This window comes from Anabrus simplex, chromosome 7 (assembly GCF_040414725.1).
Source record: "Anabrus simplex isolate iqAnaSimp1 chromosome 7, ASM4041472v1, whole genome shotgun sequence".
Lineage (NCBI taxonomy): Eukaryota > Metazoa > Arthropoda > Insecta > Orthoptera > Tettigoniidae > Anabrus > Anabrus simplex.
The window spans coordinates 64,153,754-64,169,109 of record NC_090271.1 but is presented as its reverse complement, the minus strand read 5'-3'; the positions used below and the strand labels follow the sequence as shown (position 1 = coordinate 64,169,109).

Here is a 15,356-nt window from a genome sequence, read left to right as displayed (position 1 = left end):
CGCTGGAAGCAAAGCGCGGGAGTCGGGAATGAGCCCCCCTGGACTGGTATATACACTATAGAGTATCAATAATACACTTTTATTTGAGAGTATTTGGTTATATCTGAATCTTAATACTCCTTGACTTAAATATTTAATCACTTTGGGTCCTGTGTTTAAGGGAGCAAAGCATTGCATCGAAGGAAAATGTTCTCCACTCCCCTCCACATGTTTACCAACTGTCCTTCCCTTTCCTTCTTCCATGTGTTGTCGGTAGCCTTTTGGATGTGTGTCTGCGATTATTAAATTTACAAAAATGCATAGAATGAATTTATGCAAGAACGTAGGAAACCATTGCACATTTAGATCGCTATCAAAGGGAAACCGTCAAAATGCGAAGGTATATTTACATTCTTGATAATCTTCTATGTATGTATATATGGAGGTTATGTCAGCCTCATATCTAATTTTGTATCTCTTTTAACAGGAAGTGTTACGACTTATGGCTTCATATGCAAAATATGCTGAACATAAAGAATTAGAATTGATTCGCAATATTGGAATATCTGCCCATATTGACTCTGGCAAAACGACGTTGACTGAACGAATTCTATTTTATACCGGAAGAATAGCCCAGATGCACGAGGTTAGTTTTACAGTAATTCTTTTTTTCTGTTATGTAGGAATAACTTAGATACGACCATCTAATTGTACTTCACCATCAAGTTCTCATCTTATTATGTGAAGCGTTTTTACTATTGTATTTAGTTGACATAGGGTTGTCAACCTGGGTGGTTTGAGTCACCTGTTCACCTAATGGTAACTAGAATTTTAGTGATGGTCCTAATAGCTGTTTTAAGGGGGATAAATCTGTGTCACTTGTGCTTAAATTTTTTTAAAAGATGGGAAATTCACATTGGTCCGATGATGTCTGTGACGAGAAAATTGAGATAACAGTGGCAATATTCCACAACATCTAAGATTCTCTAACAGCTGTCACAACACTTGGTATGCCCAACACTTTTCAAGTTACATTGCTGTATAATGCGATATTTTCTGATCACTCCATAATATTACCGGTACCTGTATCTAGCAAAGGCAATAGTAGGCCTATCACATGTTATCTCCCTAGGATGTATGTTACTGAATTCGTTTAATAGAATTCCAATGCAGTACAGTAAACTGAGAAGCATGTGGTAGTAAATAGGCTTGTACTGGTTGAGGTTCTTTTTTCCTACAGCGTTCACTTCAGCCCTGTTCTCGTAATCTTTGATTGAAGAGTTGCTATAGCCTATAGTAGCCCCAGTGTACAAAGGAAAGTGAGGTCAGTCAGTTTGACATGTTGCTTGTAAGGTCTCGGAAATCATTCTTTCTGATTATATTGGACACTTTTGAAAAATTAGACTACTATCTGATTTGATAGATGGCTGCTTGAGTTTCGGGAAAATTACTCCAGTCGAGTCTCAACTTGCAGCATTCCAGCAATATATAGCAGATATTTTAGATTCAGGAGATCAAATGGTCTGTATCGCTATTGACCTATCCAAGACACTTGATAGGATGGTTCAAGAGAGACTGTCGACAAAAATGAGGGCTGTTGGACCAGACTAAAGATTGAATCAATAGCTAAATTTCTAATTAGAATAGGTGAAGCATTATCTGATCCCATAGTGATTAAGATGAGGGTTCCACAAGGCAGTATTATTATTATGTTTTCTTATTTATACAGTGTGTAATAGTTGGGTACAGCTAAACTTTCAGGACCGCTGGGCTGCGTGGCTTAGACGGTTGAGGCGCTGGCCTTCTGACCCCAACATGGCAGGTTCGATCCTGGCTCAGTCCGGTGGTATTTGAAGGTGCTCAAATACATCTACCGGCACGTAAAAGAACTCCTGTGGGACGAAATTCCGGCACCTCGGCGTCTCCGAAAACCAAAAAAGTAGTTAGTGGGACGTAAAGCAAATTACATTATTTTAAAAAAACTTTAGGACCAGGCGAGTTGGCCATGTGGTTAGGAGCGGGCAGCTGTGAGCTCGCATCCGGGATATAGTGGGTTCGAACCCCACTGTCGGCAACCCTGAAGATGGTTTTCCGTGGTTTCCCAGTTTCACACCAGGCAAATGCTGTGGCTTAACCTTAATTGAGGCCACGGCCGCTTCCTTCCCATTCCTAGGCCTTTCCTCTCCCATCGTCGCCATTAGACCTATATGTGTCGGTGCGACATAAAGCAAATAGAAAAACTTTCAGGATACATTCTTCGCACGTTGGAGAAGAAAATATGTTATATGGGCATCGATATGGGCAAGAAGACACTCGGCACTTTGTTCTGGGATTAAGTGTGATGGCGGTTGATGCATGTATATCAGTTCTAACAGAGGGCATTTTGAACATTTCATGCTGAAGAATAAAAAGCACGATGTAGAGGAGTTGCAGGCAGGAGTGAAGCACGTGCTCATCACGACGGAGACAGAGCACTTGACCTGAGGGATGAGGAGCAAGGAACAGCTATGGATGAACAGATGAGATTCTGGACTTAATGGACAAGAGACTGAAATGGAAGAATCATATCCAACAGTAGTGTGACCAGGTCCATTATGAAATCATAGCTGCTTAAGAAGAATTGTTGTCATCAAAGTGTCTGGAGATTGGAGAACTGCAAGAGACACATGACAACTTCAGCCTGCACAGGAAGATTGAAGAGGCACTGGGAATGAATAGAAAGCCCAGCACCAACGTGCTGGTTAACAAAGACAACCGACTTTTAACGGATACAGCTGATAAGCTGAAGCTGTGGAAGGCGTACATTGAGCACGTATTTGAGGACACCAGACCATAGCAGCATGTGGCACGTTCAAATCAGACATTTGTCCTGACATCTTGCAGAAGGAGTGCGGTGAGATGTTCGACAATTGAACAGATATGTTTGAAGGCCAGATTAGGTGTATGCCAAAATCCTCAAGCTTGTGGACAGTGATGGCATTGGCATCCTCACAGACCTCTTCAACGTGGTGTATAGTCCATCTTCGTCACTCGACTGAAGTAGATCAACACAAAGTTATGCCAGGAACACTGTACAATCAACTTGATGAGCGATATTCTGAAGATTATTCATGGCAGGATGTATGCTAGATGTGAGGGGGCACTGTCAGAAACACAATTTGGGTCCAGGAACGGATATGGGATGAGCTTTACTGCCTACAGGTCTTGGTGCAGTGTTGCCACAATATGAACAAGGATGTATATGCATATTTTATTGTTTACTAGCTGATGTACCCGTGCTTTGCTACGGAATTCTAAATTTTATACAGAATTCTAGGTTAGGTAGTGTAAACGTGGTAAGCAAGATTGTATTAAGTTGCATAGCTCTTAATGTTCTCCTAGAAGCACGACGGGCAAGACACTAACGTCTTTTCTCATATGAAGACTGGGTTAGGGAATTTTCATTGCAATGGTAGGCCAGCTGGCCTACCGTCAGTCACAATCAGGTTGGGGAGTTTTCATTATAATGACAGACACTCTCCGCCTGCCTTTATAGATTCTCAGAGAGACTCTCTTAGTGGTTTTCCCAACTGAAATGAACATGGGTCATTACAATGACGTCAGTAGGAATGGCGCGATTAAGAGCAATGCCTTCATATGAAATACTCGATCAAATGAAAAACCACACATTTTCTCACTTTTAACGAACAGTACTATGCTGCCGAACTAACAGTCCAAAGTTACAGAGCTGGAATGAACAAGACGCAGACATCCGTGAACAATCTTCGTCCATTTTTCGGCGCGAGTTCAAATAGTGGATAGTCCCAGGGCAAAAACTATGCCCGTTTACTTATCTGTTTCCTGGGAGTACCCGATGAGTCGGAAAATCTCAATTCACTACACTGGCGGGGGAAAGCACTATCTGACGTGGAGGCAATTTTTCCTCCAAGCCAGAGAAGAAACAACATCTTCGCTGCTAATTTGGAATAAAATTAATGTAGATTTAATGAAAGTGAAGAGGAAGAAGCTTTTCCTAAGAAACGGCTCTTTTCAAGGTTGAATTTTGAGTTATTTAGTGAATTATGATACTATAATTTGGAATAGGGCTAAATTGTAATTCCAGACCAGTTCATACTACTACTCCTACTACTACTAACTGAGCCTCTGACGAGTGCGCACACTGCTCATTCAAAACAGCGCGTCAGAGTAGGTATTGAATAGCTGGCGTACTATGATGAACCAGTGTGTTACGTACCAGCAGTATCAGAAAATGTATGAACCAGAGGATTGGCATGCTAAAGAAGAAAGTTATCTAACTCCTCAGCTATTTACCGCCAACATTCAGTTAGACTGTTATACTCGGTACACAGCAGTAATCCCATCTATCGGAGTTGAATGTCAGCATAAGAGTCAAAGAACATTACAACAAACAACGGTCAGTGTAATGTTATTGTTGATCTATGTTACGCGCTTTCGATATTGTAGGCCTTCACATTATTAATTGTCTTCCGGTTCTGAAATACCACTCTTATCATAGTCGGTGCGGTAAAACTGAATAAAACATAAATGATCGGAAATTATATTATCTATAACTTTTGTTATGTAGTACTTTTCCATAGGACCAAGAACATAGGTATTTAAAAATTAAATTTTAGGTGCCTTTCCCTAAACTACCATTTCACCCAGGGTGAATAACATTGTTTATAGCTTAAACTGTAGTTTCTTATTCCCCGACTCTATATATCGATTTTCATTAAATTCTGTTTACCCATTTTTTTCGGGGCTCGGCGTTGATATGGACTTAGCAACAAAAATCCAAATTCATGAATATCTGTGTTATCATAGCCGGTACGGTAAAAATGCATAAAACGAAAATGATCAGAAATTTACTTCTATATAACTTTAGGTATGTAGTATTTATCGATATGACCACTAATAATATAAATATTTGAGAATTGAATTTTAAGCCTTCCCCTAAACTACCATTTCACTCAGCGTGAATAAAATAATTTATAGCCTAGATTGTAGCGGCTCACCCCCCAACTCTACACACCGATTTTTATTAAATTCTCTTCAGCCGTTTTCACGTGATGCGTGTACATACTGCCCCCGTTTTACCGGGCAGCTCAGCCGGTAAGCAAAAGTCCCAGGCGGAACGTTCACTTACAGGCAACGCTAAATTATTGAGGACAGGGACAACCTAAGGACTGACGACAAATGAAACACTAAAAATGGGTTTTAACATTTATTAAAATTAATTAGCACTTTCCAAAATTCAATTAATATTTCCAAAATCTTGAATAAAATATTTAATTCTTCCCTGTTGGAATTCACCCACAATTCTTCATTAAATTGCACTCTGCAAAGATACGAAACTGAGTTTTATTAAATCGTATTAGAAAATTAATTAACTTATTATCTGAGAAAATCCTATCTCAAAATAACAAAAATCTGATTTTTCGTATCATTATTTAAATTAACAACATTCTGTTATTTAATCTTAAATGAATCAAACATTCACTTCTCATGAAAAATCAAATAATCATTTCTATTAATTAAATATTATTCTGATTAATTATTTATGCTTCAAATTATTTAATTAAATTACTTTGTAGTCCTATATCCAACTCCTTATATTTTCAATCTCGAGATATTTGACCTAGTGTTGTGCACAACTCACAATAAAGACTTAAAATTCTCACTGTGCAAGGTTAAACGTTTTACATTTCATGAGCTTAGTTCATTGACGTGATCCTTGCTTAAGTATTTTTTTCTCGAAGCAAAGATCCTAATCTGTCTTATTTTATCATGAAATCGCTTAAAGATTTAGAATTGAGCCAAATATGCTCGCCACAAAACAACAAGAAATCGAAAAACATTACGCGCACTGCGTACACATATCATGACGAAATATCACCATGAAAAATCACATTTACAAAATATCAATCATTCATCCATCTCACATTCAAGCTTAGGTTCCCGGTAGTATTATTAAATAGATTTATCGAAACCTATCTCTTGATTTTTATTTTTAAAAATTATTTGAAATATGAGAGTTTCCCGATGACGATATCAGATAAGGGCTACCATTGCGATCGTCTGGCGTGTGATTGTAACAGGATTATCACTTTTTCAACGAAATAGATTCCACAACGATGTTCCAGGATAAGTTTTCGGTAGAAATCATCATTAAAAATTCCATAGAATTGCCTACAGTCATAGATAAATAAGCATTCGCGCATACGGTCTATGAGTCACACCTTCGTTATTTTTAATCTCCTATCTCAAATTATCGATCAATATGTGCTGCATAAGAAGAAGTTATGTTCAAAGACATACTCTCTTCCTTAAATGACTCATGTAATGGACACACAAATAAAATCCTATCTCAAGATCCATTTATAAGTCTCAAAAATACCACACAACAGTAAATGCAAAATTTGTGGACATTCAAGCCACGACCAATATTCCAGGCCTACATCTACTTCAATATAGCACACATTAATCACTTATAAGCACAGTAACACTTACACTCATGACCTTTAAACATTCTATTAGACCGTAATAATGTTAATTATTATTATTATTATTATTATTATTATTATTATTATTATTATTATTATTGTACCGGGTGGTACACCCCCACGCCGCTCATTCAAACTTTGCGCCAGTTGAAACTCCTCTACTGGAGGAAGTCTGAACTCTATCTACTGTGTTAATTTTCAAGTTTCTCAGAAGATGTCACTACTTGGAAATTTTGAAGTTTCTGAACTGGGTCGTTTTCGATGTCTTTTGTTGTGCCTGTAGTTAGAAGTGTGGACATTGTCTTCCAGATGGCACTACTGAAGAACTACAATTGTGCACCCTAGTGCGAAGTGAAAGAACTATGTTTTTGGAGAAAATTTGAATTCATAAGTTTGTTCTTTGTTAAATTTCTTTCAGTCATTGTTTAAGTTGGCAATATTAACCCTTTCTTTCCCCTTGTTTTGAATTTAGCCAATAATATTCTTGTGGGAGGGTGTTGTCATTCCTGAAACGCCTCAAACTTTCCGCGAGAGTATATAAACTGCTGATTTTAGGGTCTCTGCGCCACTTCAGTAACATCTTTCAGTGTGTAAAGTACGTAGCAGGGGGCGGGAAGCACCTCTTTCTTCGGGCAGCAGTTCATCCGCAAGGTAATGGCCGTTTAATAACTTCTTTTCTTGCTAGCTCAGCAGTTTAACTCTCGGGGCAGGTCCGAAGCCTTTTTCCATGTAACTTTCCCTTAAAATGTAATGACACTCGGTATCTATTCTATCTGTTTAACTATAAATTGGGATAGTGTGTGCTTAACCCTCTCGAGCTCCCACTCATATTGCTTTGAGGTGAACTTATTTTTTTTTAAAAGTTTCTTCCAGTCTTGCGTAATGTAAATTGTCTGCTTATGTAAGTCACCTCTTTAGTATGGGATTAGCCCTTGCATTAGCGGCCTAGTGCCAGATTAGGTTTTAAACAAAATGTATTAGGAGTGCAGTTTTGCCTCCTCTCTAGTTGGTATTGTCGAGGCAATGTAATATTTCTATTTCTTCACTAAATAGGCCTCAGTAGGTTGGGTATTTTTACCCCTGTGTCTATGTCCTTGGAGGACAGCTTGAACGTGGAGTTTGGTGTGGCCTGTGATAGTTTTGAAAGTAAAAGCAGGTTGCTCTTTCGTAAAATTTGTTTCTGCTTGCCTCTAGCAGGCTTTACTGTGTAATTTGGAGCAAGTGCTCCTGGGCATGATTGATAGTTTTGAAAGTAAAAGCAGGTTGCTCTTTCGTAAAATTTGTTTCTGCGTGCCTCTAGCAGGCTTTACTGTGTAATTTGGAGCAAGTGCTCCTGGGCATGATTGGGGTTTTCTGCCCCTCTGTTGAATCTTGTTTTTGGGGTAAAGTTGGGCTAATTGCTCAAGAATTGTGAGTTCGGGGCTCGAAGCCCAAATCCTGTAAATACTGTAATTGTACTTTGTTGCCTTGCTACTCTGTACCTGCCATTCTTGTTATTTCTTGATTTTGAAAAGAAAATATAACCTTGTTAAATTTTATCTTAACTTTGATTTCGTTTTTTGAGACCCGTTCACCCCCGCACCTTCTTTCACCTCTGCTGTTCCACAGATACCTCGGAACAAGTGGTAGCAGAGCGTGGTTGAATGGGTCTCAATTTAGCCCCTTTTGACGGCTAAACATTGCTTTGATTACACCTCTATTTTCTCAGTTGCTGGAATTTTTGATTTTTCCTTTTTCAAAATTGTTCTGTCATCATGCCCGGCCCTCGCGATGTTCTCCATCTTAACTATTTGCGCAAGGAGGAGTTGATCTATGAATTAACTATTAGAAATGTGCAATCAGGAGGCACGGTTGTGGTAGACACAAATAAGCTTAGAGAGTCCCTTGATTTGACCATTTCCATCCCCACTTTGGGAGAGAAAGAAATTGACAACTCTCTTTCCACGATCACTGACAATACTACTGAGCTAGCATCTGTAGTTAGTTTTTTTGAAGAAAATGATCCTTCTCCTAATCAAATTAAACGTGTGCAAGCCAGGTTATTTCATTTTTCTAATAGAGTTAACGATCTGTTGTCTCTGAAGTTGAACGACGTTCAGAGGAAGGAAGCTAGTGTGGTTCTTGAAAATCTTTCTGAATTGTCCAGTAAGGTTACCCAATTGTTAACTGGGGAAGTTCCTCCCAAAACTGATCAACCCACCACGGTGAATGTAGGTAGCGAGGAAGAGTCTCCTAAGGGAGAAGTCAATAGGAAAACCGTTGCAGCTCAAACAACCTCTGCCCCATTGGACAACGAGTCTGAACGCCGTACCTCGTTGAATAATGTACGTTCTGAATTAACTTCTTTGCCACTTAAACCCTTACCTACTATGTCACCTGGGTTCAGCAGCTTGCCTCATCCATTAGCAATGTTGCTCAGAGGTATCTCGAAGTTTTCTGTTAATACCACCAGTGAAGTAATTTCATTCTTAAGGTTTTTAGTTGAGTTTCAGGACCATGCTCTTGTTTTTTCTCTTTCTCCATGTCAGATTTTGCAAATCATCTATCCCTATGTAATTGGTATTCTCTCAGACAAAATAGTAAGAGCCATAGCTGAACAGTCATCTATTGAAGATTTTCATGCACACCTGCTTGCAAATTTTATTCCTGCTCGCGCGAGGTCATCTCTGATTCAGAGGTACTATTATCGAGTACAGAGACTGGATGAAACTCTTGCTGATTTCATCCAAGATATTAAATTCTAAACTAGGGTGTTTGCTCTTCACTTCCCTGAATATCAGATTGTACAGGCTATTGTGGAAGGTATTTCACCATCTTATAGGTCATATTTGTGTTTCGCGGCGTGCCGCAAACCTTCTCTGAACTCGAAGCAATGGCCGTCTCAGCGGAAAGAGTTAGATACGCCGATTCCTTGCGTGTCGTGAAAGAACCCCCCTCCTTCTTTTGGTAATCCTCGGCCTCCACCTCGCCGACCAGTCACACCCCGCAAATGTTATGCTTGCGGGTTGCCGACCATCTTTGGAACAAGTGCCCATCAATCAAGTCTAGTGGGACAAGGAATGGAGCAGGGTCATCTCAAGGCTGTTTTAAATGTGGGGCTTTCTCACATATCGCCAAGAATTGCCCAAATTCGAATAGCACCCCCTCCTGCTCAACTTCTGGCGCAAATTCCACCAATGATAATAATAAAAGGTGACTAGTGGCTTCGGCTGAGTCGACTAATCCATCTTCCCGAGACTCAGCCCCTGGTAAACAGGTCTAAAATTCAGGGAAAATTCAGTCCTCAAATTCATCTTTTGAATGCCCCAAAGAATGTCTTAGGATTGCGGCGGATACCCCCGCACCTGTGCCTTTTCTCAAAATTGAGTTAAATAATGAGCCTATAACTGCTCTGTTAGATTCAGGCAGTGTTTGTTCTATTATTTCGGCTGAATGGTATTCAAAATTGAAATCTATTTGTAAGCTTCCTGACTATTGTTTGTCTGCGGTCTAATATGTTTCGGCTAATTCATCTCCATTAGAAATTCTAGGTTCTTTAAATGTCAAAATTCGTATTTTTAAATTTACATGGAAAGTTAAATTGTTTGTGGCCAAGCACTTGTCTTGCCCCATAATATTGGGAGCTGACTTCATTTCTCACACTGGTCTTGTGCTCGATCTTCAGAGCAAGTCGTGCACATTCAAATTTGCTTCCAATTGTAAAATCCCCTTGTTAAAGTGTAATTCTGTATCAGGTTCCTCTATTTCGCCTACCCAGGATGAGATGTTGTTAGACCTTAGACATCTACCTGAGGAGCAGGCTGATAGTATTCGTAAGTTGTGTCAGTCGTTTCCAGAGGTGTTCTCTGATACTCTTGGTGTTACTGACCTTATTGAATACAAAATTGAGGTCGCGGATTCGATTCCTGTCCGTTTTCCACCTTATAGGCTATCTCCACCTAAAATGAAGGCTCTGAAAGAAATCATCGATCAGATGTTAAAGGATGGTATTATTAGGCCCTCTAAGTCGGCGTATTCTTCGCCTATTTTTCTAGTCCCGAAACCCCAAGGGGGCTTCAGGCCTGTCATTGATTATAGGGCTCTCAATCGGAAGGTGGTGTTACAATCTGTGCCCCTTCCTGACCTTCATTCTTGTTTTTCATGGTTTCGTAAGGCCAAGTTCTTCACCATCTTGGATTTGAATCAGGCTTATAATCAAATTCCCCTAGTTGAAGAGTCTAAACATCTTACAGCGTTTGCCACGGATTGGAATTTGTATGAATACAACCGCGTGCCTTTCGGGCTCCCCACGGGGGCAGCTGTACTCACTAGACTGCTAGATAGGGTCTTCTCCGACATCAAATTCGAGTACTTGTATCACTATCTTGATGATGTCGTCGTATTTTCGGGGACTTTTGAAGAACATCTAGATCATCTGCGAGAAGTTCTCAATCGCCTTCGTAAGGCTGGGTTAACTGTGAAGTTGTCCAAGGTTGCCTTCGCTTAGCCCTCCATGTCATTCCTAGGGCATATTGTGTCACCTGATGGTGTCGCAGTCGATCATTCTAGAACACAGGCCATCCGTGATTTTAAACCTCCCAAGGACATCAAAGGTATCGCCAGGTTCATTGGTATGGTGAATTTCTTCAGGAAGTTTATTCCTAACTTCGCTAATAGAGCGGCGCCCTTGAACCTTCTTCGTAGGAAAGGCATCAAATTTGAGTGGGGACCTTCTCAACAAGCCGCTTTTGAAGATCTTAAATTAGCTCTCTGTAATGCCCCTGTCCTTGCTATGCCTGATTTCTCGAAGAAATTCATCGTCCAAACCGACGCGTCGTCCAAACCGACGCGTCGTCCAAACCGACGCGTCGTCGGCGGCGGTAGCTGCAGTCCTTCTTCAAGAGACTGAACTAAGGAGGCGACCCATCGCCTATGCATCTAGGACTCTATCGGCTCAAGAAGCCAAGTATTCCATCTATGAGCTCGAAGGTTTGGCAGTCTTATTTGCCTTAGAAAAGTTCCGTCTCTATCTGGAACATGTCAAATTCGACCTGGAGACAGATAATCAAGCCTTAAGCTGGGTCTTAGGTAGGCCGCGTCGTACTGGTCGTATAGCCCGTTGGGCCATCCGAATTTCTGCCTTCCAATTTGATGTTAGGCATATCAGAGGTAGTGAAAATGTTGTCGCAGACGGACTCAGCCGTATGTTTTCCAACGACGTCGAGACCCATGGACCGGTCGATAGTTCATCACCTCCCGAGTCCATACTATCTGAGGTTAATGCCATCTTAACAGATGCACCCATGCTCTTTAGGGACATTGAGAAATATCAACGTGAAGGTCAGACGCTGGCTCCGATAATGGAAACCCTTTCTTCTGGGGAACATGTTGTCCCTTACGTACTGAGGAATGGTGTGTTATGTTGCCCTTCGAGGCATGATAAGATGATGAAAGTTGTCGTTCCAGCTGTTCTTGTACCTATGATCTTTAAGTACTATCATGAGACCCCATTAGGGGGGCATCTAGGCATCTTTAAAACTCGTGAAAAGATTCGTGAAAGGTTCATCTGGAAGGGCATGGACGGTGAAATTTGTGAACTAGTAAAGGCTTGTAAATCCTGCTTGCTTAGTAAACCAACCATGTCCACCAAGGTAGGCCTGTTGTCTTCTCATCAAGCGTCGCGCCCTATGGAACGCCTGTATATTGATTATGTAGGACCCTTCCCCCTGTCAAAGGGAAATGCCAACAAGTTCATCTTTGTATGTGTAGATGGTTTTACAAGATTTTCTTGGTTATTTCCGACTAAGCTGGCTACCGCTCAGTCCACCATCACTTGTCTAAATTCAATCTTTGCTTCTTTTGGTCCGTGTCAATATATTGTGTCTGATAATGCTAAGGCTTTTACATCTAATCTATTTCGTAAATTCTGCTTTGACCTGTCCATCTCTCATGTGACAACTTCTGCTTATTACCCTCAACCATCTCTGGCTGAACGGGTTAATCGTAATCTCAGGTCCGCGCTTATTGCCTATCATCATGAAGATCATTCTAGGTGGGACACGTCTCTGCATTGGTTAGCCTTTGCTTTGAACTCGGCGGTTCATGAATCTCATAAGTTTACGCCCGCTTCGCTGATGTTCAAGTTTGTTCCCAACTCGCCGCTCTCTAACCTCTGGTCTCTGAGTGACATTCTACCTGAGACAATAGATCCTGATAACATTAAAGATCTTTGGAAGAAGGCTAAAGCCAATCTTAAGGTGTCTCATGAAAAGGTTAGGGAAAGATATGATCGTGGACGGAGACCCACCAATTTGAAAGTAGGCGACCAGGTGATGGTCAAGAATTTTGTTCCCGCGGGCAAGCTTGCCCCCAGATTTCATGGGCCGTGTATCATTCTCGATTTCCTTACTCCCGTTACCTTATTGTTAAGTAATCCAGCCACCAAGGGGATATTTAGGGTTCACCTGTCGCAGGTGAAACCTGTATAATTTCTGTGCTAACTTGCTTCATATAATCTTGAAAGAAATAGGAAGGTTATATTTTTTTGAGGGGTTTCACTTTTAAGGCCTTCTGCCCTTTCTATAATTTTTTATTTTATATTTAAGCATTTATTGTAAATCTTCCCCGATCAGTTAAACTGCCATTCTGTCCTTACCATGGCCATTACCACGCTCCCGTCTCCTGCTAACATAACACACAGTGGCTTGTATATGAAATGAATATCTTCACGCCGCTGGCCCCTCAACCTCTCCACAAAGCCTGTGCCCTCAAAAAAATCATTCTGGTCAAACAAAATTCTGCCGCCGAGCTTTAATGTTTCAGTGCCCCCGCAGCAGAGCGGCGCCGTACCGCTCCTGAGGCAGGGTACGGGCCCGCCCTTCTCCAGTGAGGCCAACCAGTGTATGGCGAGCCGGAGTCCTCCTCCCGGCCAAGGCTGATGTGCGGCGCACAACCTGTAACTGGCCCGCGACCTGCATGTTCGCCGCGGACGCAGCGTGCTTCTAATCCACTACTCCTCTCATAGTGCGGGCGAGCGGTATCTCAGGGTACTTGAGGGGTCCGAGCGGCCTCCTCCAGACACAAGCTGCAGCGGCCGGTCTGGCCGTCTAACTTAATCAACCTTGGATATATGTAATCAGCTACATGCGCATTTAACATCAACAATTACTACAGTTTTGAATCCAACTGCAATATCTGGTGGACTTAGAAAATTTTTCCTCAACCTTAAAACTAAAAGTTCCCTTCTGATTTCAACCTCTACAAGCACAAAGACATTACTTCAAAAGTTACTATAATGAATTCTGAAACTGGATCAAACCAAATTTAGAACATTTTCATAAATGCTTCTGCAATTAATGTCTATATCAACATCATAACTTGGAACTTATTTTGAAACAAAAGATTATGCTCTTCTGTGTTACCCCTTGGAGGAACTTTTGGGGGGGGGGGGGGGGGGTCTGTACTGGGTGGTACACCCCCACGCCGCTCATTCAAACTTTGCGCCAGTTGAAACTCCTCTACTGGAGGAAGTCTGAACTCTATCTACTGTGTTAATTTTCAAGTTTCTCAGAAGATGTCACTACTTGGAAATTTTGAAGTTTCTGAACTGGGTCGTTTTCGATGTCTTTTGTTGTGCCTGAAGTGTGGACATTGTCTTCCAGATGGTACTACTGAAGAACTACAATTGTGCACCCTAGTGCGAAGTGAAAGAACTATGTTTTTGGAGAAAATTTGAATTCATAAGTTTGTTCTTTGTTAAATTTCTTTCAGTCATTGTTTAAGTTGGCAATATTAACCCTTTCTTTCCCCTTGTTTTGAATTTAGCCAATAAAATTCTTGTGGGAGGGTGTTCTCATTCCTGAAACGCCTCGAACTTTCCGCGAGAGTATATAAACTGCTGATTTTAGGGTCTCTGCGCCACTTCAGTAACATCTTTCAGTGTGTAAAGTACGTAGCAGGGGGCGGGAAGCACCTCTTTCTTCGGGCAGCAGTTCATCCACAAGGTAATGGCCGTTTAATAACTTCTTTTCTTGCTAGCTCAGCAGTTTAACTCTAGGGGTAGGTCCGAAGCCTTTTTCCATGTAACTTTCCCTTAAAATGTAAAGACACTCGGTATCTGTTCTATCTGTTTAACTATAAATTGGGGTAGAGAGTGCTTAACCCTCTCGAGCTCCCACTCATATTGCTTTGAGCTGAACTTATTTTTTTTTTTAAGTTTCTTCCAGTCTTGCGTAATGTAAATTGTCTGCTTATATAAGTCACCTCTTTAGTATGGGATTAGCCCTTGCATTAGCGGCCTAGTGCCAGATTAGGTTTTAAACAAAATGTATTAGGAGTGCAGTTTTGCCTCCTCTCTAGTTGGTATTGTCGAGGCAATGTAATATTTCTATTTCTTCACTAAATAGGCCTCAGTAGGTTGGGTATTTTTACCCCTGTGTCTATGTCCTTGGAGGACAGCTTGAACGTGGAGTTTGGTGTGGCCTGTGATAGGCTTGAAAGTAAAAGCAGGTTGCTCTTTCGTAAAATTTGTTTCTGCGTGCCTCTAGCAGGCTTTACTGTGTAATTTGGAGCAAGTGCTCCTGGGCATGATTGGGGTTTTCTGCCCCTCTGTTGAATCTTGTTTCTGGGGTAAAGTTGGGCTAATTGCTCAAGAATTGTGAGTTCGAGGCTCGAAGCCCAAATCCTGTAAATACTGTAATTGTACTTTGTTGCCTTGCTACTCTGTACCTGCCATTCTTGTTATTTCTTGATTTTGAAAAGAAAATATAACCTTGTTAAATTTTATCTTAACTTTAATTTCGTTTTTTGAGACCCGTTCACCCCCGCACCTTCTTTCACCTCTGCTGTTCCACAGATACCTCGGAACAATTATTATTATTATTATTATTATTATTA

General features: G+C 40.9%; 1 protein-coding gene across 1 annotated transcript in view; it reads left to right on the top strand.

Annotated features, from left to right (window-relative positions):
• Positions 1-246: 246 nt before the first annotated feature.
• The window catches only part of mEFG1 (mitochondrial translation elongation factor G 1), a 158,631-nt gene continuing 143,521 nt past the window's right edge, over positions 247-15,356 (top strand). The window contains exons 1-2 of the mRNA XM_067151115.2: positions 247-379; positions 467-625. Of these exons, the coding sequence (XP_067007216.1) occupies positions 296-379; positions 467-625 (243 nt within the window). The 5' untranslated portion in view covers positions 247-295. The remainder of the gene's footprint in view (positions 380-466; positions 626-15,356) is intronic.